The sequence below is a fragment of the Grus americana genome, chromosome 2, assembly GCF_028858705.1.
Source record: "Grus americana isolate bGruAme1 chromosome 2, bGruAme1.mat, whole genome shotgun sequence".
In the NCBI taxonomy this organism is placed as follows: Eukaryota; Metazoa; Chordata; class Aves; order Gruiformes; family Gruidae; genus Grus; species Grus americana.
This window is the reverse complement of record NC_072853.1, coordinates 31,475,322-31,503,267: the sequence shown is the minus strand read 5'-3', so window position 1 is coordinate 31,503,267 and position 27,946 is coordinate 31,475,322. Positions and strand designations below refer to the sequence as shown.

The window sequence follows — 27,946 nt, the reverse complement described above, 5'->3', positions numbered from 1 at the left end:
ACGTAGAATATAAAAAAAATTATTTTAATCCTCAACAGAAGTACAGTAAGTTTTCTGGTGTCTCGTTACAGAACTCACTCATTTTCAGGCAGACAATTTTTGGTACAAACAGAACTCAAACCAAAAGTTGAGTAACTGTAGGAAATCACTGAGGTAAGAAATGTCTCCTTCTAATAGTATTTTAATCCTTTTACTAGACAAGGCATTGAACTTTTTTTTTTTCCTGCAATGGAAAAGAGAAGACAGGTGTTTTGTCCATAGTTTTATTTCGCCAGGAAGGTTTATACAGTTCTGCATAAAGGTCATTGTATGCACCGCCTGAAGTACAAAGCTCCCTTTGAAAACTCCAGCACAAAGACACTGCATATTGACAACATTAAACAACGATGTGGGTGGTGTAGGGCGAAGAAAAAAAAATTAAAACAAAATGGCATTCTTCCTATTGGAAAAGCAGAATAAAACAAGGCACTTTCAGTAAATAAGTGAAGAACAGAAACAAGCTGCATCAAAGATTCCACAGAGCTGACCCAGAGCACTGTAACAAAATTCTGCAGTAATGGACAAGTAAAATACAAAAAGGCACTACATAATCCTCTCCCTGCAACTCCCCTTTCTCAACCAATTAGCCAACTGAACTTGGCACAATGGAGTCTTAATTATAAAGTGCATCTCCTGTCTTAATACATTTTGAAAAATAGGCTATAGAACATATGTAGCAATATCCCCATGTGTACAATATATCGAAACAAAAATACATCGCAACTAGATTCAATCTAGTTACACACTGTGCAGGAAAAAATATGGCTTCTTTACAAGTCTTTCAGTCATTTCCATATAATCTGGAATATTTTTAAACAAACGTGAATGTATTAGCAAGATGGTAAGAGGTAGTGTTCCAAGGAAAAGGCAAACTCGCCGATTTTATTGTTACATGGGTATATAGCAAAGGTATCCCAGATTTTAAAAGCAGCATTACCAAACAAAAAAGTATTACAGCATGTTATCTTGGGATGAAAATACACAGTGTTTTGGGGGTCTCGTATTAGTTCCTTCAGAAAAAATGACCATTTTTTTTTTTTTAAAATGTTCAACTATAATCCCGTTTCGTAAGTACTTTTCTCTTGGTACTGTAACTTTTCCTATTGCATTGCATTAAAATTTTCAGAGAAATACTCTTCAACTTCAGGATTTAAAACCAACACATTCTACACTCTTATTAAACGTAAGATGAGTCCATTTTTACTTCAACAAGCATTAATTTATGGCTATAAGAATATGAAAACGCAAATACCAAACAGATGAACACATCAAATGCGTCACATTAGTGGCAACATATGACATGCTAGTTGGATGTATTTGGTGATTTAACGTGAAGTTTTCGTCACTCCGCTAGGAAAGTCAGCCAAATTGTGTATGCACACTATCTAAACTTTAGCTGATTTTAGCCCTTATTAGACTTTAATATATTAAATATATAAAGGCTAGATAAAAACTGAAATCAAAGCAGCACTGGGTATATTTCTTACATTAATAATTTGTAAGGATTTATGTAAACATTCAATATGTGCATTCTCGCTCTTTGCTGTAAATTCTTCACAGCCACTGTACGCCCCTACCCACAGCGTATGTCCCAAACATGAACCTTTCCCAGGTAACAGCAGCTGCTACCGATCTATTCTTCTTCATCAGCAGTATATGCTACTTCAGCGACTTCAATTTCTGGCACAGAACTTTCAGCCAAAGAGCCACTCCAGCATGCCTCATGGTTCTCTTTATCTGAGCTGCAACAACACATCAACAAGCTTTGTCAAACAGAAACTAATATGATTCTCCCTAGTCATTTTATGCCTGCAATCCACAGAACATTTACAAAGCTTGTTCAACTTACCACTTATTCCAGATCTAAAATTTTCTATCCTGAGGGCCTTTATGAAACATGGGATAGCTACAGAGAGGTGCAATAAGATGCTGAATGCCTTAGCTGTTCAGAATTTATACAAGACCAAACATTTAAAAACAGACTTTAAGAAAAACTAAAATATATTTTAAGTAAAATAATAGTACTTACCAGCTGTCCTCACCCAGAGTACCCTGGTCTGCTTCTACTGCAGAAGACTCCACCTCACCACTGCACTCACTTTCTTCTCCTGACATTTGACGAGTCATTTTTCCTAAAGATAAATCCCTACAACAAATAAGAACAGAGTACCACCAATCCGTACAGCAAACATTCATCACTGAAGAGCGGTTTGTTTCGTTTTAAACTGCAGTTTCTGGGAACCTATCAATCTCACTCCTACATGCCCTATTGCTTTTATTACGACGGAGATGCAGGGCTTGCACTGGATAGCTATTTAAACAGTTTATTTGCTCCTGCTGCTTATTCCTAAACTAAATTCAATCCTCTGGTTGCATCACAATTTAGTAGCTTTACAAAATCGAAGTCCCAGAGGAGTGAGTATGATTTCAGGTAAGAAATTACAAGCAGATGACCTAAGCCACACACATGTCTTGCCTAAATGGCAGAAGGATAAGCAAAACATAGTCAGAAGGAAAACAGACAGGATGATAAAAAGATTTCTTCAATAGTTTCCCAAGTTTCTCACTGTAACTTTAAAGTCACATATTAACTTTCAGAGCAATACATTTTTCCATTCATTAAAGAGATACAGGTAGTAATTTTTTTCTGAACAGGAACATGAGTTGGCAGTTCGACTAGCCTGGCTAAAAATGAGACTATGGTCATGTAAAATTATAAACACCCCCCCCCCCCCCCCCCCCCCGTTGCCAAAGTACTGCTCTGTGTGGAAAACATCAATTTAGTGTTGAAAACTGCCACTTGAATTGGAAAGAAAAGCTTGCGAACAATTTTGTGTTGAATGTGATACGACATTTCATCTTCTTTTTAAATTACTCTGTTATTGTTTCTGTAGTTTTATTTTAATGCATACACTTCAGGTGATGTGTGCTTTACCCTCAGCAGTATTATCTAACGTGATTATCAGCCTATGTTTGGGCCAAATCCAGTATGATACGTAAAGGGCTACAAGCCTGAGGCCTTATCCAATTGTCCCCTCCTACCTCACATAGATTTTAGGTACCTGGCCTTTAGACCATAAAGGCAGAAGGTGCTTAATTCTTGTTGGACCATCAGGTCAAAATTGCACTTCAATAAGGCCAAAGACAGACCCGTTTCTTTTGGGTTCAATTCCCATCAGACAAGCTGAATTTCTTAAACAAGGTCACAGGTTTATTTGGTAACTTTTACAACTAAAAACCACAGGAGTTATTTTCCATTAAGACTTCAGATATTACTTGGCTGACTTTCAATAATTTTAAATGTCTGGGAAACTGGCAGGGTGTTTGTGTTTAAAAAAAAAATCTATCTTCAGGGAAAGTGCTAAAAATTGAAATCCCTTTTTGCTACTCAAGCCTTCTTATTTTATTTTTAGTCACACAGAATTTCCTATCATCATATTTTAGCCAAATGCAAGTTACTTCATTTTTATTGGCTATTTCACTGTTTAAGCCAGCAGCAGTCAGAACTTTCACATCAAACAGGGAAAGCACCTTTCAAATGTAATTACTTGCCTTCAGGAGTAAGTGACAAACTGCATATGGCATTCAGATCAGAATTTTTGTTAAGCCACAATTCCATTTAAATCCTTTTCCAAACGTAGTTCACGTAAGCCTTATACCCAAAGATGTCATTTGTTAGTCAACCTGGATATGCTAGACTCAATGACCCAAGCAGCATTAAAATAACTTCTACAGGGACCACAGGAATGTACTCCTTTGCTAAGGAAATCCCACAGTGACTGACTCAGCAGGTCTAGCAGGACACTGAATAGCCCAACATCAACTCCCCTGGACTTGTTACAAAATTTAGCAAACAGACACCGTAAATTTTTTTTTTTAATAAAACTCCACCATTTTTTCCCCCTTAGATTTAAAGGGACGATCTGTGGCATCATTCCAGGCAATTCAGAACAAAGTTAAAGACATTAATACAGACATATAATCGCTTGATCACTATGCTCTGTCAAAGATTTGACTACAGGTGGAATTTTGTAACTAAGCAGTTTTTCCACTGCTCTCACCTCTAGCAGGCCACTTCAAAAGCAGAAGAGTATCTTTGCCTTAACTCTACAGGATTTAAAGGATTAGGAAACATAATCCCAGTTACATTAGTGGGAAAAAGATGGGACAACAGTTTCTCAGTTATTTGTAATAAACAACAGCTTTTTAGCCAGCATATAAGAAAGAGCCTACAGAAAATATTGCTTTATGTGTGGTTACGTGGGGAAAATTGTTTCCAAGAATACATTTAAAGCTGGTGCTTATGACTATATAGAGAATATGCCTTCATGCAAAGAAACTCCTAAACCCCATAAAATTTCTACATACCTAATTCTTCTTTCAATAGCATCTATATGAAGTTGCTTTTCACTTAACAATTTCTTCAGCGATTCAACCTCCCTTTGTTTTTCAAGCAGTTCTTTTTGTAGACGGTAATTTGTTTCCTCCAGAGTTTCACAGAAAGCCTGAAAGACAAATTTAAGAACATCCTCCATTTAACTTCAGTGGCCTTTATTGATTTTTCTAAAAGAAAAATCAACCTGTAACAGAATTGCAGCTGATTTTCTTTGTATTGAGTACTATAAAGAGCTATATAAAATTAAGTTCTGTCCTTAATATAACAGTGCTGCTTTTCTTTGAACACTGAATTTATTATTTACACTGCAGTGCAAATACTTTATTGCATCATTTGTTTGTCTCACAAGAGACTTTAGAAAGAGGTTTCTCTCCTTTGATGTGCAGTCCCTAATTCTGAACCTTTTTGCTTACGTGGAACATCACCCGAACTCCCTACTCCCCTTTCCCTTCATATAAGCTTTGCTTTCACATGACTTGAAAGTCAAAGTATTAATTATTCCCAAGATGCTAGGAATATTTGGATAAAGTGCATGTTCTTCCCTTACCCAGGATAAAGAGAGAGTTGTACAGTTCTGTATCAAACAGCTGTTACAAATATGACAGTGATGAGTCAGAAGACCAATACAGAAACATTTTGAAAAAGTTTAATGAAATGCCAGGAACACTAACTACTCAACCATGGTTAAGTATGTTGTGTTACTCTGCTGAGCATGACATGTATATATAGTACACCCTGATGAATTTGACAGTGTGAAGGGCCAACGTATAATGCAATACCCACTGAATGCAGGGAGAGACAGAAGCGTTGGCACAGAGCCTGCTGATCTATTACTGGAAAGAGCATGGCTACCAACAGTAATGGGCAATTTGGATTTAATAATTTACATGTTCTTGCTAAATCAGAAACCCACGCAGGAGGCTTTCTTGGCTTAACTTTACATGCAACTAACCACTAATTCACAGAATCCATTGAATATAAACATTTTATATCAGCTCAGTTAAGAACAATGCTATTACGACACTGTTTTTCCTAAAGCTTTAAAAAGGGCTACAAACATCAATAAGATACTGTTCTTTGCTTTAACTGAAGCAGACTTGTCAGCTGCTTTAAAATGTTAAGTTTTCCTGTAATTATACAATTCAAACAAATGCAGTGTTTTTCAATCCAATAACCTTTTTTTTTTTCCCCCTGAGTTTTAATTTATTTTATTGACTCAGCAAACTTATCTTGGTTGACAGGCAATGAAGACAAATCATCAGATAAGCTACAGCTTAATTCACATCTACTAGAGACAAGAACACATGGGATGCAATTCATTCTTCACACAGCATTTTAGCATTCCAGTTAAGCAGTCATCCTCTTTCATCCAAGCCAGTCAAGCAAATTCTAGTGTATTCTGTAAAACTGCTCAGAAGTCCTGGTGTCCTAACTGAAAATTGGCCATTATTTCCTTAAGAATATAATTAAGTTATATTATTTCTACCTTTAGGTTTATGCAAATGCAATTTTCCCTATTCACAGAACAACTGAAAGTATTCCACAAGTGTTGTGAACTATTTCATTGTTCTATATGAGAACTGGAAAAAAGCCTTTTGGAAAAACTCATCTCTAGCTGCAATCTGTGTATCAGCTGCCCAAGGAAAGGAAGTTACACAACTGCACAAGAAAACATTGCCATGTTCTGAAGGATGCCGTAATAGCAGAAGGGTGAATCGAAGCTGAGAAAGACCGATCAGGGAATTGTGCGCAAAGAGATATCTTGCTCCTTGAAGAGCTGGACACCTGGAGTTTGGTACCTTCCAATACCCAGGTGGGACCAATTTTCCCTGTAAGTTCTGAAAGGGCAACAGAACTAGGCAAGCTGGAAGAGAGCTTCACTTCCTTCTGCAGTGGATCATGAAACACTGATGGCTGGAAGAGGACCTGTAGAAACAATTACCAAGGATATGACAGAAAAGATTGCCTTAGTGAATATTTTGCCTACATTTCTGTGATTAAACTTCTGTAAAGCCTAACTGATTTCTAGTGAGGGAAGTACCTGTACCCCTCCCCCTCAAAAATAAATTTTTTGGCAAGTCCTTCTTGAACTGGAATAATAGAATAGACATAAAAAATAGAAGATACCTGTATCTTCCATTATCAGGAAAACAGTAACAGAATTTTTTTTGCAGCACTTTGTATGACAAGAGTAAGTTGAAACAGAAGTGATTTTTGAGATACCTTTAAAAATGAACTCCAGGAATAAGTACGTGAACCACAGCACTTGTCCCATAGTTGGGCATTGTTTAGAAAAAACCCAAAACAACTGAGGGATGGATATAGATGCTCTCTGATATGTAGGAATTGAGAATCCTGACAGGCAGGAGCAGGGCAAAAATCAGGACCACAGCTATGGATTTCAGGTGAGCAGACTTCAATCTCTTCAGAAATCTGCTTGGAAGAAAGAATCCACGTGAAACCGCCTTGCAGAGAAGACAGTCCAGAAGAGCTAGTTGATGTTCAAGGATCACCACCTTCAAGCTCAGTAAGGTCCAGCTCAACAAGCAGGAAGTCAAACACAGGTATGGATGAGCAAGGAACTCCTAACTGAACTCAAGACATAAAAAGCTAGCGTACTAGCGGTGGAAACAGAGAGGTGACCCAGGAGGAGTACGGGGCTGCTGTCTGATCTTACAAGGACAGTATTAAGAAAGTGAAGGCCAACCTGGAGCTGAATCCAGCAAGGCACATGAAAGGAAACAAGAAAGGATTCTGTAAGTACATAATCAACAAAAGGAAGGCTAGGGAAACCAAGTGCTTGTTGCCAAATGGAGTGGGGGAACTTAGGACAAATGACACTGACAAGGTGAAGTTACTCGATGCCATCTTTGCCTGTCCTGACTGGTAAGACCAGCCTTCAGGAATCCCAGACCTCTGCAACCAGAGGGAAAGATAAGGAAGGGCAAGACAAACTTACCCTCTGTGGAGGAGGACCAGGTCAAGAAGTACTTAAACAAACTGGACATATGTAAGACCATAGGGCCTGACAGGTTGCACCCATGAGTGCTGAGGGAGCTGGCTGATCTCCAGCTCATTGCCCACCAGGACCCCAGGTCTCATGATTCAAATATCATAATGAAAGATAATTAAGGGACTTGAGCATCTTTCATGTGAGAAGAGGATGAGAGAGCTGGGAGACTGCAGTCTGGAAAAAGAGAAGGCTAGGTGTGATCTTATCAATGGGTATAAATACCTGACAGGAGGGAACGAAGAAGAGGGACCCAGACTCTTTTCAGTGGTGCCCACTGACAGGACAAGAGACAATGGGCACAAATTAAAAACCCAGGAAATTCAATCTGAACACATGAAAACTTTTTTTTTTACTGTGACGGTGATCAAACACTGGAGCAGGCTGCACAGAGAGGTTGTGAAGTCTCCTCTGTAAAATATTCAAAACCTGACTGGACATGGCCCTGGGCAACCTGCAGTAGCTGACCCTGCTTGAGCAGGAGGGTTGGACTAGATGATGTCAAGAGGTCCCTTCCAACCTCAACCTCTGTAATAAGGTGGGGTATCCCCTGGAGACCAGAATTTTATGACAGCTGCCTCTAACAACTTTACAGAAATTATTAATAGCCAAAACTACAACAGCACAGCTATTTTAATAGTTTGTCTAAATTTCTATGGTGGAAGGATAACCCTGAAACTTCATCACAGTACACATGATCAAAATCTCTATGAAGAAGGTACTTACATTTCTTAATTATCTAAATAATTCTTGTAATTTTTATTACTTTTCATCAACTTAAATAGCTATGATGAAAAATGATTCTACAGACATCAAATATAAGCTCTTTACACAAAAAACCATACCAAATCCTTCAGATGTACACAGTAAAGTAAGAAGAGCCAAGGCACTCCCACTTACATACAAAACAAACTGGTAAATATAGATTTAGTTTAAGAGCATCACTTAACATCCATAATTTCTGCAGTATTAACAATGTACGTGCAATTCCGAAACATATTTTATTCTATAAAGCAAGAAAGCTAAGACTACTTGTTCTAGACAGACTTCACACAGCCTCTGCATGCCAGCGAAACCTACTTCTAATAAAATAGGCTGCAGCATACGGTATTTGTTCAATATGCTCATATGCACGTTGAAAGGCTGCTGTTTTACAACACTACTTGACATTACTTAGTTATCTGCAAGAACACTATTTTTGGTGGTCAAAATTAACCCTTTCATTACATTTCAGAGCAAGAAAAATTTTACTGCAAAACCTGAAGTCACCTGTACGAATTATGATAACGTGTTGAATGTAAACCTACAAAAAAACTCTCCTTATATTCAGTAGTTGCTTTACACCCAAATTTCATTCACTGTTCATAAAAGGCAAAAAGAAAGAGATTACATCTTGGGATAGGGATGAAGTACAGCAATCAAAGATTATCAGTGTACACCAATTATCAGACCGCGTCAGTGTGAGAAATGCATTTGCAAATTTTTGTGACAGAACAGAAATAAATGTTTCATTCCATACCATTTAGCAGATTTTACAATATTCTACCGACAACTACTGCCTTTTGCATTCTGCTTTTATCATGTTACATAGCACTTACCCTGCTCTCTTCTAGACTGTCAAAAGGACCCGGAGGATCATCCAGACAAAGAAATTCTCTCACTGCAAGACTTTACCAAGTAAAAGAGAGTGAATTACTTGAAGTACAAAAAAAAGCAACTACACTTAAATACAATCATACAAGGGCAGTATTTCTTTAAGGGACACAAACATCTATCCTCAAATTTACTCCCAAGTATTCAAAATGATGTTAACTATTAAGTCTCAGTTGTATGTGTTAACCAGAGACAGTATTTAAAATGTGACTTAAGAAGTTGCACAAGTACACTTAGAGTTTTCAAACAGAGAGTAAGTCCATTTAGAACACGATTTTTCAAATCTTCATAGAATTTGTTGCTACATGACAACTGACAATCAAGTTTATCAGTTTGGTATTGAAAAGGTTTGAAAAATTCTCCTGGTGAAAAATAAATATTAAAAGATGGATGAAAAAGTATACTGCTAAGATCCAGATGCAGATCCCTTCAGGAACTATCCGTGGAACTAAGCATGGGTACTGCAACATGCTTATGTGTCTCCATTTTGCTAAGATCGTAATCCATTGACATATACACAGTATGTAATTTTTATATAACAGTGTGTGTATATAAATATAAAAGAATAAGAAGTTATAAAAGTATAAGAAATGACAAGGTTTATGTGCCATGGATATACTACATAGCACGTCTAAACATACATTTCAAACTAATGCACTTAATATTGTGTAACACTTGTCATCCCCCTCCACGCACTGTTTTGCAAAGGCCAGAAGAAGGAAGTATGTGTAATCCTGTGGTTTACTACAGGGTATTTTGAGCATCTTGCTCATTCTATCTTCCAAGTTTACTTTTCACAGAATTCTTCGATATCTCCACTCATGTTCCTTCACCCACCTCTCTAAGACTTTCCCGCTCTGTTGTATTCATTGGTCTATAAATAACCTCCAATCAGAATACTGTACTCACAATAAATTAGGAACTAGTAACTTTGCAATTCTGTGCTTGCACTAACTACTACAAATTTTTAAATCACCTCCTAACTGCAATGAATGCACAAAAATGGAAGATGTGAAGCCAAACTAATTCCCTGTCTCTTCCTCCCACCTAAGTCCCACGGGAAACTGAGGGCAAAAGGAAGTAATTTCCTGCCTTCCGCTCATTCTCTTCATTTGAGGCAGATGCAAAGTACAAACACAAAAAAGGAAACTTTTACCCAGCTACCAATCTAATCAAACAGCTTCAGGTTTGGCAAGCAAAATGAGGAGAGAAATTTCTTCAGCTAACACTAATCATTGATTATACCATCGCTTGTAGCTTTAGAAAGGCTCTGAAGAATATTTATCCAAAATACATTGAATCTTTATTCTGTTGTTGGATTTTTGTAAGCCTGCTTTCAATTGCTTATTGCACATGTGAAGATATTTGTGTGGTTTTCTGGCCAACAGTTGGTGAGAATTCTTGTCTTTGTATCCACTTTGACCTCATCAGCCTTTACACCAACCTGAAAAAAATTCTCCTATAATCACGATCATTCCTTCCCCCACCTGATCTATGTGGCAAATGTGATAATACATTCTTATTTCAAGCCCTCTCCACTGTTTTACATTAATCAATCCATGATCTGTGCAAGCCATAGCCTAAACCTGTACTATTAAAACAGCTTCTCCCACACACTCAAACAAATAATAAAAAAATTCTGCTACTTAAACCAAAATTATCACTCCACTTAGCACAAAAAATGATAGATAGTAACAAGTCAGTTAAATTATTAGAAAACATAACCTCAAACCAAAAGAAAAGTTATTCAGGCATATAAAGTACATTTTCCAGGAGAAAAGCAGGGTTGTTTTTTTCCTCTCCATATAGTTTAATCTGTTTGAAGTGACCCTTTTCCAACATGATGCTTATGTCCAATTTTTAATGGTTGAATTGTTCTTTTCATAAACATGCTAAATGAACTCACATATGCCTAATGCAGAAGAATTCATTATGTGGAAACACTTCTGCTCATTATTTTTCTTCAATATCTTCATCCTTATTCACATAGCTCAGTTCAAACATATTTTAAAAGTATTTAATTTCTACATTTTGCTAGTAATTTTATTGTATTATTAAAGGGTAACATAACATTAAAATGGTATAACATGCAGTAATGCTTGTGAGTGAAAAAGAAACCATCCAGAAAAATAAATGTGCAAAAACATCCTATCTACATATATCATCTACTTACGTAAGGTCAAACCTTTTTTTTGTTTTGTTTTGTTTTTCCTACAGCTGCTGGCAGAAAACTGTGTCTTTTTCTGTAGTTTTCAAAACTTCTCGAAATTGAAAGCTGTAGATTCATTATTTTACATGAGGAGGTCAAGAAACTTAAAGCTACCAAGTCACTAAAAATATTGTTTATCTAAAATATGCAGCTGATGGCATAAACATTAATTTGCAGCCTAGCAGAGTCTGCTTTGCCCCTGCTCTCCCCTCCACATGTTACACCTCTTCCTTTCATTTAACAAATAAGAGAAAATTCTGCCTTAAAAGCATCATCTAAGTCTTCTACATCCTGTAACAGAGATTGCCATGCAGGGCTTCTTTCCTTGCTCCTGTGCTAGCTGCCATCCCTCTCTAAGAGAGGCAGCAATGCCAGGGTACACCAGCATTAAGCAGGGCAGCAAGGGGCAGTACCACACACAGGATCCCTGACCAGACTCACCAGCTGAGTTCTGTTTAGCAGGTTAAACTTCTTTCTCCCACTTTATGGGTTTTATGAAATTTTCTTGAACACATTAAGCTCTGTGGGTGGATTTCAATTCGATCTTTCACTGAATCTTCAACACAAGGCAAAATATGAGAAGCAATCCATAAAACGCAGACTCTAAATTTAGTCACCTGCATACCATCCTACATTTTCATCTTTAAACTACTTTGTGGATCTAGTTTTATTAAAATATAAGTGTACCAAATGAGGTCTCCTATCCCTGAAGGGCGAATTTCCTACTGTCAATATATCTCAATGATAATAAAATGTGTAAAGAGAAACAAGAGAGACTCCTCTACAAAGAGAAAAAACCCAAGTAGTTTGACTTATTTGCAAAACTGTGGAAATAAATGGTGAGCTTTTAAGGAGGAAGCAGGGTCAGATGCTCACCACTGCTCAGGTAAGGTGCAAATATTAATTTCCATTAATAGTAACTTTTATTCTCTGGTAAGTGGGTAAAAAATAAGACACATCAAATCTCCCTAGTTTTAATCACTTCCTGAGAATCCAGACCTTCCGTAGATCCAAACACTAAAACATAAGCCCTACCAATAAAGTTTATTAATAAACTTAATTTTCATGCAGAGCCCGACACAGCCAAGATCAGAGTTTCCCTCAGAACCACAGTTAACTATCTGTTCATTAAAGCAAAATACAAACTGATTCCACAAACATTTAAATTCCCTTTTGTATCTGATTAGCGATACAGTCTAAAAATTATGTTTTGGGGTTTTTTGCCTTAAATCATGACAAACGCTATTTTGTCCAATATGGACCATCATCAAGCATAAAGCCTCCAGATCTATTCAAGCAGACTAAAAGTCCATCCAGCTCACTAATCTGTCTCCAGCAGCATAAGTGACATTTACAGAATAATTCCTTTTTTTTTTGACACACCTATCATTGTGTAATTCAATAATCAGGAAGTTCTTAAAACTTCTCAGCCACATATTTCATCCACATAATCATGTTTAATAGCCAATGACAGAGAAACTCACAGGTTGATCCCAATTTCTTTTTGAAACCATTTAAGCTTTCTGTCTCTGACATCTCACAACAAAGCTTCACAACTCAGTGTGACATATTGAGAGCTGACTATGAATCATCCAAAATACTAACATTCTTTACTCACCTTCCCTACTCCCTTGATGATTTCATATGTCCTGTTTAGCCAGCCCTTTCCCAAGACGACAGACTAAAGAGAACAAAACTCTTCTTGCAGGTAAGTCTGTCTGTAGCTTCATCTAGTTTTGCTTGCTTTTCTCTGTACTTCTAGCAGATCCTCTTGAAATTGAATGCTGTGTTTTAGCACAGGGACTACGTGCAAGTGCAATTCAGATTCCCACAGCATTAACATTTTTTCTGAGTTCCTCTTCAACAATTTTTATGCAACTTTTTGAATGTTGCTGAATACTAAACTGATTCAGAAAATGGTATCAATGCCAACAGTTATTTTCCAGGTTGTAAAAACCAGAGTTTATGATTCTGTATTTACATACTTACTGTCATTTTGCACTTCATGACATAAAAATTAATGTTAGTCACTCAGTGCCTCAGGATCCTTCTACAATACTTCATGATCTCATTGTTCATTCCCTTTCCGGATAATTTCTGGATATTCTGAACATAAGTGTCCGGAACTGTGATCCGGCATTCCATATGTAATACTCCTAAATCTCCATCAATCTTTTTCCCCTTGCCTTTCAAGCATTTTATACGAGCTCTTTCAAACCTACTTGTTAGATAGATTTCCCTCCGCAAAAGACCTTATTGCTTTTCCAAGTATTATTTTTATTTACCTGCTTACCACTTTTTTTTTTTTATTACAAACAGTACCAAAAGTCAGACTTACTAATCTCTGCTTTCCAGACTCAACAGTTAAATGCCTTATAAAAATGTGCCAAATGTAGTAATAGTCATTCTACTAAAAAGTAAAGTAAATATGGGCATTCGATGGTCTCACACCACAGCTCAGCAATTTTACATTTTAGTTCCTTTAAAATTCTTGAGGGAAGACTGTTCTAGAGAATTTCACACACTTTGTTTTTAATGAAGTTTCAGATGAAGACAGTTCCGCTGACCTATTCCTCAAAGAATCTCTGGTACAGCAACCTCACAACTTTTTATTTCTAGTGTTGGAAAAGTTTTTTAGAACCAACTGCTCTGCCTCTAGCAGCTTGCTCACTAAAATTCTCTTTTGGCCTATATTAAAATGATTTTACACTTCATTTGCCAGAATTATGTTGTACTCATCTTACATCTTTGGAAGAATCTTCCACTTCGTATGAAAAAAGGTATTGTTCAAAGAGATTTCTGCACTTTGTTGCTTAAGCACATTCTGGTTTTTTGACTCTTCTTAAGCCTTTTTTGATTTGTGGTTTACATTTACTTATGTAAAGCACTCTATAAAGGTAGTTCTCTTACTATGATGTCATGTAAATTAAAAACCTATAGTTTAATACACATTTTAAGAACTAAACATGTAACAGAGTAGGTACTTTCCATTATGATAGCCTAACACTTAATCTCAATATAAATTAACAATATATCAATTCTGCATTCAGCACACAGAAGTACTGTTTCATGAGTAAACATGGCATTAGTCTAACATGTTAAATATTACAACTGTTAGTTAGTAGTTAACCATATACTATTCAAAATAGTGCAATCTGCCTTTTTTGCTTAGATTAAGATGGGATTAATTTAATAGGACACCAAATAACTCACATAATGACCAAATGCACAACATGCACATTAATGACATTCCTTACTGTGTTGCTAGAGTCTGGAAGCCTCTATGAGGAGTTTGAACACACAAAAAAAATCCTAATCCACAAGCAAAATTTAATCACATACCAGTTAGCAATATCTTTGTGAGCTACTAGGTTCTGAAGGAATGCCTGTAGTCCCAACTGTCGATCTTCCAAAAAGTCAGGATTATAATTATCCTTGAACCAGCGCTTTGGTGGAAGGGCCAACCGAAAGCCCGGAAACATGTCTTTCAGCTGAAATAGAAATCAAAGCCAAATGAGGAAAACCAAGAAAAAAGGCTTGAAATACTGGATTTGACACAGGCACTGACTTTACTCAGCATTATGGGATCTTTCTGTCTTCTGTTAAGTTCAAGCACAAGGTAAGTCTCAACCGTAAGTACAATCCAAATTATAGCATAAACTGTGGACACAGTTCTGTCACTTGCTGTGTTGCCTTACACAAACGACACCACAAATTTAGCACATAAAAATAGGAACAAAGAACTTTGCTTTGTTATTTAATGTCTCCGATTTTGATATTTAATGCTTTTGAGTCAGTAAATAAGAAAAGTATGTAAGTAAAAGGTATCAGATGATTAAGCATTTCAGTGGTCTTTCTTCTAAAGTACTCAGGATAATAAGTACTATATAAATACGATACATAAAATCCTATTACAGATCTACAACTTGTCTTTTTTGGGGGAGAAGCAGAATGAATAAGACACAGATGAGATACTTCCAGTGTAGAGCAGCTCCTTATACACCCAGAACACTGAAATTTCAATATGCGTGGATGCAGCTCAAACCCTAGTAGTAACATCCAAAACTGTATTTTTGAGTTACTTAAATAATAATGGGGTATACTCAACGTCAGAAATACCTAAAATTTTTCTTTGAATTCAGATATGAAATATGCAAGTGAATGGAAGCATAAAATTATATAATGATGGGCCTATCCAAGGATGCCCACTCATTATTTTTCTAATATTCATGAAAATTAAAAAAATATTAATGCTTTCAAAAAACCAGTTTTAGATACCTTTTCTTAGAAGGGATGCTTGAGACAGAAAAACCTCAAAGAGGATTTGCAACCATCAGGAAAAAACAAACAGGTTTTATAAAATCTAATGTTCCTCCAACTGCCAGAAGAATTGTTTAATCTTTTTCTGAGGACAGGATCAAGCCAACTTCTGTCAGGGATGTACTGTATACACCTAATTTATCTGTATGAGTGTTCCAGTGACAGGGATTCCAGAATCTGCCTGGAAAACAGTTTAGCACTCAAAGTTTACATAGCCACAACATAATTCTTCATCCTTGCACAGCAAAATTTAAGCCTTCTGACAATAAGATTTATTTAACTACTCTTTATGGACTCTTGGAAAAAGCTAATGGGTAGCTCTTCTAGTAGATTAAGTTTTTCAGAAGTTAAAAACAGATACTGTATTTCAGCTAGAATCTCTCTACACAGTTTAAAGGAAGAACCACGTTAGTGGATCACCCTTGCTCATTGAAGTATCATTTCACAGAACAAGAAGGGTGCTTTTTTAACATCACAAGTATTGTATATTCAAATAACCTGATGATAACTACTAGTTTCTTATTTATAGAATGGTTTATTGTCAAAGCCTTGCTCTTTATTTCTGTGTTTAAATAATTAAGTATATGTTTTCATCTTCTCTTACTGAATTTTTGCTATTAGACTCTTCTTGATATTTTTAAATTTATGCCTGGTCATCCAAAGTTCCTTCATCTCTTACCAAGTTATCATTAATACCATACATGTAAGTATCCTCTATGTCCCACAACCCCTCTTAAGTTAATAAAATACTGAATACAGCTGAACCCAGAAAAGATAACAAAATGAGTTCCTGTGCTAGTTGTAGAGAGGACCACAGATAACCACTGCTGGGAAAGCTTTTTGACCACACAGATTTCTACTTAATGGTAATTTCACTTGTCTGGTTATGGAGATCATGTAATTTATTTCTAAGGAAAGAATATGCCTACCCACAGATTACTCCTTTTGTGGATGAAGAGAATATGAGAAAGCTAGCTGCTGTCAGCAGACTAACTTTCAACATCACAGTCCTGGGGCATTCTTTCTTGAATGCTCCTCAGACACAGCAGGAAAAACTGTGAGTCAGACAAGTTATGCTGGCTGGGATCGCTTGCTTGGATCCAGCATCTTTTCTAGATGTCTCTCCCCTACATCATCATGTGATAGATTATGCCTGTCACGAGGCACAGTCTCAGGGAGAAATGGGCAACTTCTTGGTTCTTAAGACTGGCCATTTCATTATTTGTTCAACATCTCTAGCAGCATAGTGATAAACTTTACAAAGTTCTTTTCCCACCATTTTCGGGACAGAAGAGTATTCTTCACATACTTCTCCAATCCACTAGGTGTTCTTAACAAAACCTATGCACCTAGCCAAATGTTTGTATTTTAGCCTTTGCTTCTAACCCCTCAAATTCTGTCATGTTCCAACATCCACTAAGATTAACTATTTGTTAATATTAAAGCAAAAGACAGTATTTCAGTCTTTGCTGTACCATTCACTATTTGCTTTGTATAGTTTGCTCTCAAGTAATAATTCTGTTATTTTACTGCCTCCTTCCCATGTTTCTGTCTCTAATGATTTATAGAACTTTAGCTATTGCTGTTAGCAAACAGTTATATGACTTGAGTTTCTTTGAGTTGAAATCCCCAGAACATCGTCATCTCAAAAGAAGTCAGGCTTTTGCCAATACCAAGGCAGTCGCTAATTTAGGATAGGCTGAATTAAAACACAAAAATTTCATTAGAAAGAAATCTCTAAACTAATTCACATTCAACAATTTCTGGTAGTTTTAGACTGCACTGGTGTTTTAAAGGTAGCCTAAAAATATATCTAAATAGATCAAATCAAGAACCCAGAAAAATGTGTAAGTTCAAGTCCATATTCAAAATTTCAGCAGAATTAAGTCCTTAGTTAATTAGCCACATTCATCCAAGGACAAGGAAAGGTATACCAAAAATCCCTTACGACAGGTAAAAAAAAAAGGGAGTGTTAAAAAGTTACAAGTTTGAATATGAAAGAACACAATAGATGAAAATGTGTTAAATTTGCAATGAAAAATTATTACTAACAGTGAACAAAGAAAAGTGTAATTCTGTTTTTCTAATTTTATGCTTCTGTAGTAATAATGGTAAATGCAATAGTCAAACGCTATTTACCAATTCAAGAACCTTGTGCTTTTTAGACAAACATTTTTTGCTTTCAAATGTTCTAAAAATATTAAGTTCCTGACCCAGAACTCTTATTTACGTGGTGTCTCTGCCATCAGCTTTAAAGATCTGATGTAATATTTCACAATTAACTTTGAAGACATGGATAACAACTGAAGACTGACCAACACACAAAGACTCTCTTATGTTCATGAAACTTCAGTTTTATCATGAAGAAAGCAGAGTTTCTTGCACTGAAAAGGACTGAATAATTATTGGATCATTCCTGCAAAAAACCACAGGTCTCTAGCTCTATTTCCCTGTAGGGGATACAACTATTAATTTCCTTTATGACATAGATTAGGAATAAATACAAAGTATGGAGCACACAGCTTCAGATGAAGAAATATCTTCTTTACACTAGCTGTAGTTATTATTTCAAGTATCTTAAAAAAATGAGGAATCATGTTTTTCAATCATTAAAATAGTATGTGTTTTCTATGCAGTAAAAAAAGCAAGAAGAAAGTGACAAAAATGTGAGACACAAAGAAAATGAAACATGAAAGAAGAATGAGGAAACTTAACTGAGAATTTACGAGAGTATAGTTCTCACCTTGTCATTAAGCCTGGAGAAGTCAGTGTACCGTCTGAAAACCACCCAACTTTCCTCTGGACTTCTTTTTACTAGTATTTTGTATACCTGTGAGGAAAAACAGAAATATCAGAAAAACGTGCACAACTTCACGCTGCATTGGCTGGAAGGCTGAAATTATCCTTTACTTCTTAATGAAACAAAACTTGTGGATTAAAAAAGATCCTTAGTTGTATTTAAAAAAATAATTATCAGTACAAGCAGTATAAATTAATTTCAGAATTTAAGGAAGGAGTTTCTGTAATTCCTAAATAAATTTAACAATTTACTGTCTATAAGAAAGGGTTTGTGAAACTGCATTGAGATTTCTTCCCCAGGAAAAAACAAGTCTCGGCTATCAAAGAAGTGAAGTATTTTTTAGTGATCTACTTTAACCTTTGCTGAATTACAGTCTTACTCATTAATCCTTGAGACCAATCTGGTTTTAAGATCACTGTAGTAATTAGTTACTGTGTGTTATATTGTTTTAAATTGTCTCCTCTGACTTGCTTCACAAGGAAAAGCGATGCAGGATAAAAACAACATCCTGCTTTGGTTCCATTTGTCTTGAACATTAGGTTTTGTCTTTCCAGGCAAAGTACGACCACTTCCCTAGATAACTGCATCAAAACAATTATACTAGCACTGTAGAACTGAAGTAATGTATCCTTTGAATCAGATTTAACAAGACTACAGCACAGCAGTACCATTCTCCTACTTAAAAGCAAACAGATATAATAATACTACCACCTTTTAGGAGGACTGATACTCAAATGCCTGGACAAAACTAATCTAACACCACACAATTTCAACTACAAAATATTAAATAGTGTCTAGGAAAGAAGGGTTCTCGTGTCACAACCTTACTTTCTCCAGTGTAAGGAAAAAGAAGCTCTGTGATTGTACAGAGTTAGCTTTCTCAGTCTAGGTATTCTCTAGTTAAATAAAATACAAGGAAGAAAAAGGTATTTTTTGAATCATAATGATGAACTATCCCTTACAGACATTTAACCAAATTCTATTTAAAACATTTTCTAACCCGTTCCATAGTAAAATCTTTCCTAGTATTTCACGTTTTCACAGCAGGTTGTCTTAACTGATAGATGTATTTTTCTTGTTGCAGTCCCAGCATGTAAGAACCCCAATGCTAGCCAACTTCTGTACATGTGTGAGACTGTTTTTAGCACTTTTGTATTCTATAATATATTAAGTCGCAGGCAGTTACACAAACTACAGATAACTACAATGCAAATTAAAAGCAATTTCTTAGCAAGTACTTATCTACTTTTTAAACACAGAATTCCACTTTCAAGTAGCAGCATCTGTGGAAGTCATGGACTGCGACAGAGGCAATACTTCAGTCATTAACAAAAAGCTATTAGCTTTTAAAATTAATGCTGCAAGACATGCCTGTGAAGCCAGCATTAAAATGTAGTTCTTCTGTCTTGCAGTTTCTGTATAAAAGTTTGTCCAAATGTTTCAGCTTTCTTGTCATACCAAAAGTATAAACAGTTTTATGAAAATTTCATAAGCGGAACCCAATATAAAATTGTGAAGACTCTTTGCTAGTACACAGTAAAACGTGGAACTTGAAGCTTTGGAATAAGCTTGAGGATTTATTTGATCAGTATTCTATTCTTTCATTCTACTAGAAGTTCCGCAAAGGCATTACTTACAAATGCACACATGAAAAAAATCCGGTTAGTCTGACCCTCACTTTGAATGGTTTCCAAGTAAAGATTAGACAACTTAAAAAAACTCTTTATAAGTTATGGTCAATTTAATTGTAATAAGGAGCACAATCAGCTCCTGACCACTGACAAAAAAAAAAGTCAACCTGAAACAAACAGTTTTGGTTTTCTTGCCAAAGTTGCAAACAAGTTGGGTGGGTTTTTTTCCCCTCCTTTTTAAGATTTGTAATTAATAAACAAGAAAAACTAGAGTACTACAAAACTGTCAGTTCCTTCACACAAGGTCTTGGGAAAAGAACCTACAAATTAATTCAAAAATTCAAGTAATTCCAGTCAATCCTGAATTGCCTTATTCCACAAATACAAAATATTCAATGAAAATATGCCAATATTTAGCAACAATTTCTGGCTGATTCAGCATCTCATTATCATTTCTAGTTGGTTTAAAAAAAAAATGCTAATTGAACATTCCAGGACTGCCAACTCATTTGAGATCAATTGCTTACAACAGAGATGTTTTTCAACCTAGGCTTTTTCTCTCATAAGCTTCAGCAGCTATGTACTCCAACATGACTTGAGTCAGTACATCACTCAGCTTAAGCAATTCAGATTCATATTTTTGGGAATTATGAGATGCTAACAAACATTAAAAAAACTTCAGCAAGTCTCCTCTTTTACAGGTGATTTCAACTTAATTTCCACTGTCTTTCACCTCATTGATTTTGTATTGTAGAAGCAACCAAAATTTCTAGGACTAATTACTTGCTGGTTTTAATGCACAATAGCAAGCTTATTTTCAACATGCAACTGAAAACAAACAGTTAACTATGTGCTTTCAGAAACACAGCAACAGAAGTGAATTCAGAAAGAGCAAAAATACATCCAAGCATTTTAACGATGAAGCATGTTTCATTTATACTGTAATCTGGTCTTCTACATAAAATAAGAACTCAAAGTTGTCATTGTAATGCCAATTCTACTGTTGAATAACATCTTACATGCACACTGGAATATGCTTTGGCATATTTTCAGACTAATCTTTGTCAATATAACAATACCAATCATTGGTTTAGTTTTGAAGGTATTATTTTAAAGGAATCTTTTCATCTACACGTAAAAAAAATAATTGGCTCGTCTCATATGCTACCATGCATGAAGATGTTAGAAACTGAAAAACTTACGACAAGACAAGCCATCATTCTCAAATAATTAAAAAGTAGAATTATTTAATTCTGTTGCAGAAAGAACTTGGATGATTTTACTAGTATATTTGAACTGTCATAAAGGCATTAGCTTATACCCTTTTCTAATCTAAAAGAAAATAGGAGGAAAAAAAGTTTGTCTGCTATTTCCTCCTCCTTATCTATTTGTGATTAATGTTCTCCTGAAGTAACATAATTAATAAATAATTAGTAACGAACAACTTCATCAGTCCCACAAGCACTGCTGAATTATCTCAAAGAAATGTTTCAACCACATCCACAAAAATAAATGCACAAATGCCTTAATATATTTATGGCATGTAAAAAAAATTGAATTACCAGCTACAGTACATTGAGAAAAATCAATACAAATCAGTTAAACTGGTGTTCTGTCATGAGACAGTGCATATGTGACAACTCACTCTGATGTTTTCTGAACAGATTTCCCTTTATTAGAAACTAAACCTAGCAATGCATGAAGCTGAAAACTACGTGTTTGCACTTTAATGCACATGTTGTATGTTATTAGTAACTGCAAAAGGTAAATATCAGGGTGTCTTATCATTTATTTCAAATAAAAGACTACATTTTATTTAAGATGTTTAACTATCCAGAACTTCTACAAGTTAGATTTCATGGGGAATTGTAACTTCGCAAGGAATTCCTGACTTTTCCAGCGGAAAGTGATACCTGAAGTAGAATGAATCCTTTCTATTCCATGCACATAATTACAGGAAAGATTGCTTCTGAGTCTCAATTTTCCCACCTGTATAATGGGAATAATACTTTCCTGTCAGACAGCAGTACTTTGAAGCTACATTGGTAGTTCTAAAGGATTAATTACTGAAAGAAAATGCAAGGTACATTCAATTGTTATCTTGTCATTACAGGATGAACTACACTATCCCCAAAACTTACAGTGAATTTTGCCCTTTCCTCCATCACCTCATAACCCAGTATAGTAGGCGTGGACGGTCGATCTTCCCAGCTCCTGGAATCTGTATTCTCCTCTACTTCTTCTACGGGCTGAGTACAGTATTCTATGGATGTATCCATACCTGTAAATTTAGTCCTAACAAGTGGACTACTACACACAGATGACGTAGAACCAATCTGGTCAGGCACGCTCATCTTTTTAAAACTACCAATTGTAGAGTCCTCCAGCTGTCCTTTTGAGGAGCTGGAACTCGTCGAGATGCTCCCAAAAGAAGAACTTCTTTGGTTTCTGTTTGTAAAGTTGGATGATGAACCTCCAATAGGAATAGGAACAGGAACGTATGGTGTTGCCATCCTTCATGAAAAACCCCCTCAGTTCTTGGTCCAGGAGTTTAAGGTCGATTCACTTTATAAGCCATGTTTTCTCTTCAAGAACAGTATCTGCAGTGAAGGACAGAAAATACTGTTGTAACTTTTAGGTGAAAGCAACATTAAGATACTGCTTTGGAAGAATCTGTAACAGCACTGAGATAGTACATCGCAGTATTGATGGTTAAATATTTTCATAATGAATTTTGCTTCATATAGAATGCTGCTTTTCAATTATATCTCTATAATGTGATGGAGATCTTTACAGGAGTTCTCCGCCTTTCACAGCTATTAAAATAAAAATGATAGAAAGTTAAAGTATAATTACAAAAAACAGAAATCTTTTTGTCCTTTGCAATAAAGCAAAATAGCATTTAAATCATAAGTCAGCAACTTTTAGGCATAATCTAAGAAGCTGGTGTAGTTTTACTGACTGTTTAGCATAAACAGTACAAAAGCATTTCTCAGGATTGCTCCTGTAAGATATCCAGAGCAGACTACATGAGCCAAACATGCATGCAATAATACGCATGACATGAATCAAAAGACAACACAGTAAATAACTTCAGTGAATATGTAATATATGCAAATATGTTTTTCACCTAAGTACGATGGGTCTGTTTTCAAGGAAAATATTTTTTCAAAACAACTCTGTTGCATATAATGCTGCAGACATTTGTAACGATGTTAACTGGGCACATTTTCTGTAGCCTGAATTGGAGCAATTAAGTTTTACAAGCACGCACATCAAAAGCAGTGTTGTAATAGCAGCTGGTTTTCCATTCCAACAGATTAAAATGGAAAAAACAAGTTCAAGGGAAAAAAAGATAAATAAAAGATTTGATATTTTTTCTTCAAGAAAACCATTTCAAGCCAAAATTAATCTTTTGTGTGCACGTGTGTACATTTCTAAAAAAAAGCAAAAGGAAATTAAGACAGCAGTCTCAAGCTACCAAAAAAGCACCATCTCCTCATTTTAACAAAATACCCAAAGAGGAGCTCTTACAAGATGCAAATTAGAGGCCACCTCTTTGGATTAATAGGATTTGAGTCACCACCTATTTCACCCAAGAGTATACCAATCAAGTATACCAATCAACTGGCTGCAGGCAGCTGTGAAATGGGAAACCATCAACCTGATTCGTGTCATATATATATATTTAATCAATCATCTACTGAAGCAAAAACCAAATGAGTTTCCTAATTGCCAGGGTGAAGTGATGCTTTCATTCTCTTGCTCTAAATAAATCTTAGAGAATATGAACAAGGAAATAAATATGAAATGAACCAGCATCAACAAGACAGACTGAAAAATGCTCTTGAAAGAATTCCTTGAGTGAAGGAAAAAACCCAAACTTCTTCATTCTTTCAGCTACGTAGGGAAATTTTCACACACTGTATGTCAGAAAGCTCAGGGAACATGACCAAAAAGAACAATTTCAAACTGGCAGTGTCTCTGTGGGAACACCTCTGCTCCACTGCAGGGTGAGGCTGGACACTTGGCAACATCCGAGGGAGCAGAAATGTCAGTATGATAAACCCCTGCTGACTGACTTTGCTGGTCAGGTGCAGGATCTGGACTATCCAGCAGCTTCTATTGCAGCATAGTCCTGTGCGTGGTTGTGTGACTTAACTCCATGTGTCAGACAGCTGACCTGCTTCAGCCTCACGCAGTTTGAAAGAAGCAAGTCACACCTGTCTTGGAGACAAGACATTCTCCTGGAGCTAGACTAAGATTCAAATCCCTTTTTCCACATGTATCTCAATAAGCGAATGTTTTCTGCCTCAAACAATAAACTTTCTGATAGTTTTTTTAAATAGATGTAGAAATATCAAGACATGCAGTATTCTCTGGTAGATTTTCTCTAGCAATATTCTAGTCTGTACAAAATACAGAACAAGGAACTCCTTTTTCACTTGCCACTTAAGTGACTCTTCCATGTTACCAGCATAAGAAATTCTGAGCATCCCCTTAAAGAACGTCCCACCCAGCTATGTTCCTGGGAGGCATGAACAGAAGAACCCAACTGAGTCCAGGTTTGCAACAAATCAAAGGATCTGTAAATAAAAAAGTGGTTATTATAGTCTGCTGCATGACTTTATGAATCTGAACTAGGAAAGGAAAATAAGCCCACATCGCAGGGAACCTGGTGAAGATCACCTGGGAATTGGTGGAATAATAATAAAAAAAAGGATACATTTTCACCAGTTACAGTAACTTGAACAGTCTCTCTTCTAGAAGAACTTATTTCTTTAAAGTGAAATGCAAGTCTTACTATCTTGAACTTACATACTTACTACTCCTCTTAAATGCACATGCATTACTGAAAGGCTGTACTTATACTGGCAAGCAGCACACCTTAACACAGACCTGCAGAGCAAAGCACTTGGTGTTAAGAATCCAACATCTATACCATACATGTTTCAGCAACTTTTATGTCAGACTAGCTATAATTTGGTACCATTAACTGAATGCTTATTAGCAGCTGGACTGCATTAGGTCTGCTCCCAGGGTGCATTTTCTGGTTTAGTTTCTTTTGTACACTGCAAGACCACCCCAAATTGTGAGCCAATGCATATTAAATGATGATGATCACAGTACTTGCTTCTGAAGGACATTCTTGACTCAAACTAACACAGTAAACACACTCATAGATAAATAAGAGGGGTTGATTCTATCAGTAACTCATAATTCCTAAAACTCTGAAGAAAAACAGAAAAATATTCTTTGAGTAACAGAAGCTTCAGGTCAAGTGAGCAAAGGACACACCATGTCATTTAATCTGATATATTTTTCAAGAAAACAGAAAAAGAAAGATACTACATTTGAACTTATCAGACTCATAAATACATTTATGTAAGTCCATCTTAAACTGTAAAAGTATGAAAATTTCCAAGTATCTAAAATATTTATATGCTATGACTCACAACAGGATTTAAAACAGCATTAATTTGCACTGTATGAAGGCTAAAGATTAGAAAAAGAATACAGTGCTCAAATGAGGGTCACAACCTTAGGACTCCAGCCTTTCCTATGAATGCAGAAGTTTACTGCCAATTCACGCAATAAAAGGAACAGAAAATAACCTGTTAAAACACTTTTGGACAAGCCACATCACTTACTTATGTCAGTGCAGCAACGAGGGAACATTTAGGCACGCAGCCTGCTACTACCCAAGCTTCACCGTGGACCGGTCTCACACATCACCACGCTAAACCAGTAGAATCATTGCACCACACCAACTTTCAGAGCAAACAGATAGCTCACGACACCTAAGAGATAATCCAGGAACTGCACTCTCTTTCTTGTCTAAATATTTACTTACTTTACTTTTTTTAAGAAATTTGTTTCCTGTTCAGAATCTGTATTTGGTTCAGTTTGATTCCCAACTGTAAGTTAAGAAGGAAATAAAAAGAAGAGAACATTTGCTGGAAGTACTGAACTGCTAAGTCTGAAACAGGATAGGACAGAGTCCCAGGAACCCTACCGTCACATGTTACAAAAACAGCGTGACACCAACTTACCCTACTGGGTTTTTACAACAGCCACCTCCCTTTCTGTGGGTGAAGCAAACAGGCTATAATGAAACCACTTAAAAAGGGTTTGCCTCCAGCTTGCAGCTATCGCAATTCCAAACCCTTTTAAGCTAATGGTTTGTATGTTCAGTGAGAAGCATGTAAGCCACGCGATTCAAGGAGAATAGATTAGGAAAAAACCAATCCTTATTTAACAGTTCTAATTGGATTTAGAAGACTTTTAGCTATGCAATACTATTTGTGATCTGGTTACATGTATTACCTCCGTGTTTGGACAATGCAGTCAGGCTGACCTCTTGTTTAGGATTTAAGCACAACCATGGAATATCAGCTGAAGAACTAATAGAATATTTAAAGAAACAACTTGCTGAGTTAGGTTTTATAAATTTTTTTAAAAATAATAATTTTGTGCCCACTTTAATCAAGCTAATGATATATTTCACCTGTTTATGAACTCAAAATTGGGGCCTATTTATCACCCCTCGCATACACACACAGGCAGAGGTGAACAATTCCCACCCCAAAGAATCTGTTACCAAATTTGAAACAACTGAAGGTAACCCCCTCCCAATTCCAGAGTAAGATGTGCTTACGTTGCCTACCTCTGCCTGTGATTTAATGGTTCTGACACAGATGAAAACCAAACAAAACCTGAATTTATCTTTCAGTCAACCACCAGCGACCGGCACGGCCCTAAAGCGGAGGGAGCCCGCTCAGGCGTGGGGCGAGCAGCCGCCCGCAGCGCGGCGGTTACGGGTCCGCCAGGTGCGCGGTACCGCCGCGGAGGGGACGCGGCTCCCGCCTGCGGGCGGTTACGCTCGCTCAGCGCCGCTCGCACTGTTTTACGTAACTCCAGGAGCGGCCGCCGAGCCAGCGGTACCGGAGGGGCCGGGCTGGCGCAGCTGCACGGCCTGGCAAACCTTGCCCAGTCGCAAGGCTTCGGAAACCGGCAGCTTTCACAGCATGCGCCGGCTGAGGAACCACCTCCGCGGTGAGCCGCCACTTCTCACCACCGCCCCGCCCCGGGGGAGTTCCGTCCCCGCCGTCCCGCCCGAGCGGGACCGGCCCCGGCCGCGCCTCAGCCCGCGCGGAGGCCCACCCGCCCGCAGCGCCCCCCACGGGCGGGGGCCGGCGCCACCTCTGCAGCCGCCTCCGCACAGGTGCGCGGGAGCTGCGCCACCGGCCGGCGCGGCGAGGAGGCGGCGGGGACCGGCCGTGCGTGGGACGGGACGGGACGGGCAGTGGCGGGGCTCCACTCCCCCGGCCACCCCAGCTCGAGCTCCCCCGCGCCTGCCTCCCTCATTCCCCTCGGCGCTAGCCGCGCCGCTCGCCCCTTCCCGCCTGCCGGACGGGCAGCGAGGGGAGGGTGAGCGCCCCCGCTCACCTGCTCTCCGCCGCGCTCGCCTCCCTCTGCCGCGCCACCGCTGGGGCCGCCCCTCCCCCTCGGCCGGCCCCGCCCCGCCCCTCCGCGCGCCCAAAGGGAGGCGCGCGATGCCTCGCGCCGGGGGGCGGGCTGGTACCTGCGGCGCGTGGCGGGGGGCGGGGTTCGCATAGGGACCACAAGTCCCGGCAAGGCCTTCACTTCCCGGCAGGCGGCGCGAGGCCGCTCACGGCGGGAAGCTCGACCGCGGTGCATTTCGGGTGCTGTAGTTCCTTGGCCTCGCGGTGCCCGCTGGGACCCGTAGTTCCGCGGGGCTGAGAGCGCTGAGGGGAGCTGCCGAGCCCCCTGAGAGCCGTTGGGCCTCTGCGGCGGCCTCCGGCCCAGGGCCTCGGGGCAGCCGCACGGGGGGGCGGAAGGAGCGGGGAGGGAAGTGGCCCGCGGG

At 37.8% G+C, this 27,946-nt stretch overlaps 1 protein-coding gene across 3 annotated transcripts; it reads right to left on the bottom strand.

Moving 5' to 3' along the window:
- Positions 1 to 249: 249 nt before the first annotated feature.
- Positions 250 to 27,587, bottom strand: SNX16 (sorting nexin 16). Of its 3 annotated transcripts, XM_054818696.1 has the most exons (9): positions 27,508 to 27,557; positions 26,386 to 26,462; positions 22,200 to 22,658; positions 18,371 to 18,457; positions 14,650 to 14,798; positions 9,044 to 9,113; positions 4,408 to 4,544; positions 2,069 to 2,185; positions 250 to 1,781 (listed from the first exon to the last, which is right to left on the bottom strand). In XM_054818696.1, exons 3-9 carry the CDS (start codon positions 22,569 to 22,571, stop codon positions 1,673 to 1,675), a joined length of 1,041 nt encoding a protein of 346 aa, XP_054674671.1. In that variant the 5' UTR covers positions 22,572 to 22,658; positions 26,386 to 26,462; positions 27,508 to 27,557; the 3' UTR covers positions 250 to 1,672. The 3 variants fall into 3 exon arrangements, with proteins under 3 accessions (XP_054674671.1, XP_054674670.1, XP_054674672.1); XM_054818695.1 differs by lacking the exon at positions 26,386 to 26,462 and having other exon boundaries at positions 27,508 to 27,587; XM_054818697.1 differs by lacking the exons at positions 26,386 to 26,462; positions 27,508 to 27,557 and adding an exon at positions 26,726 to 27,323.
- Positions 27,588 to 27,946: the final 359 nt, after the last annotated feature.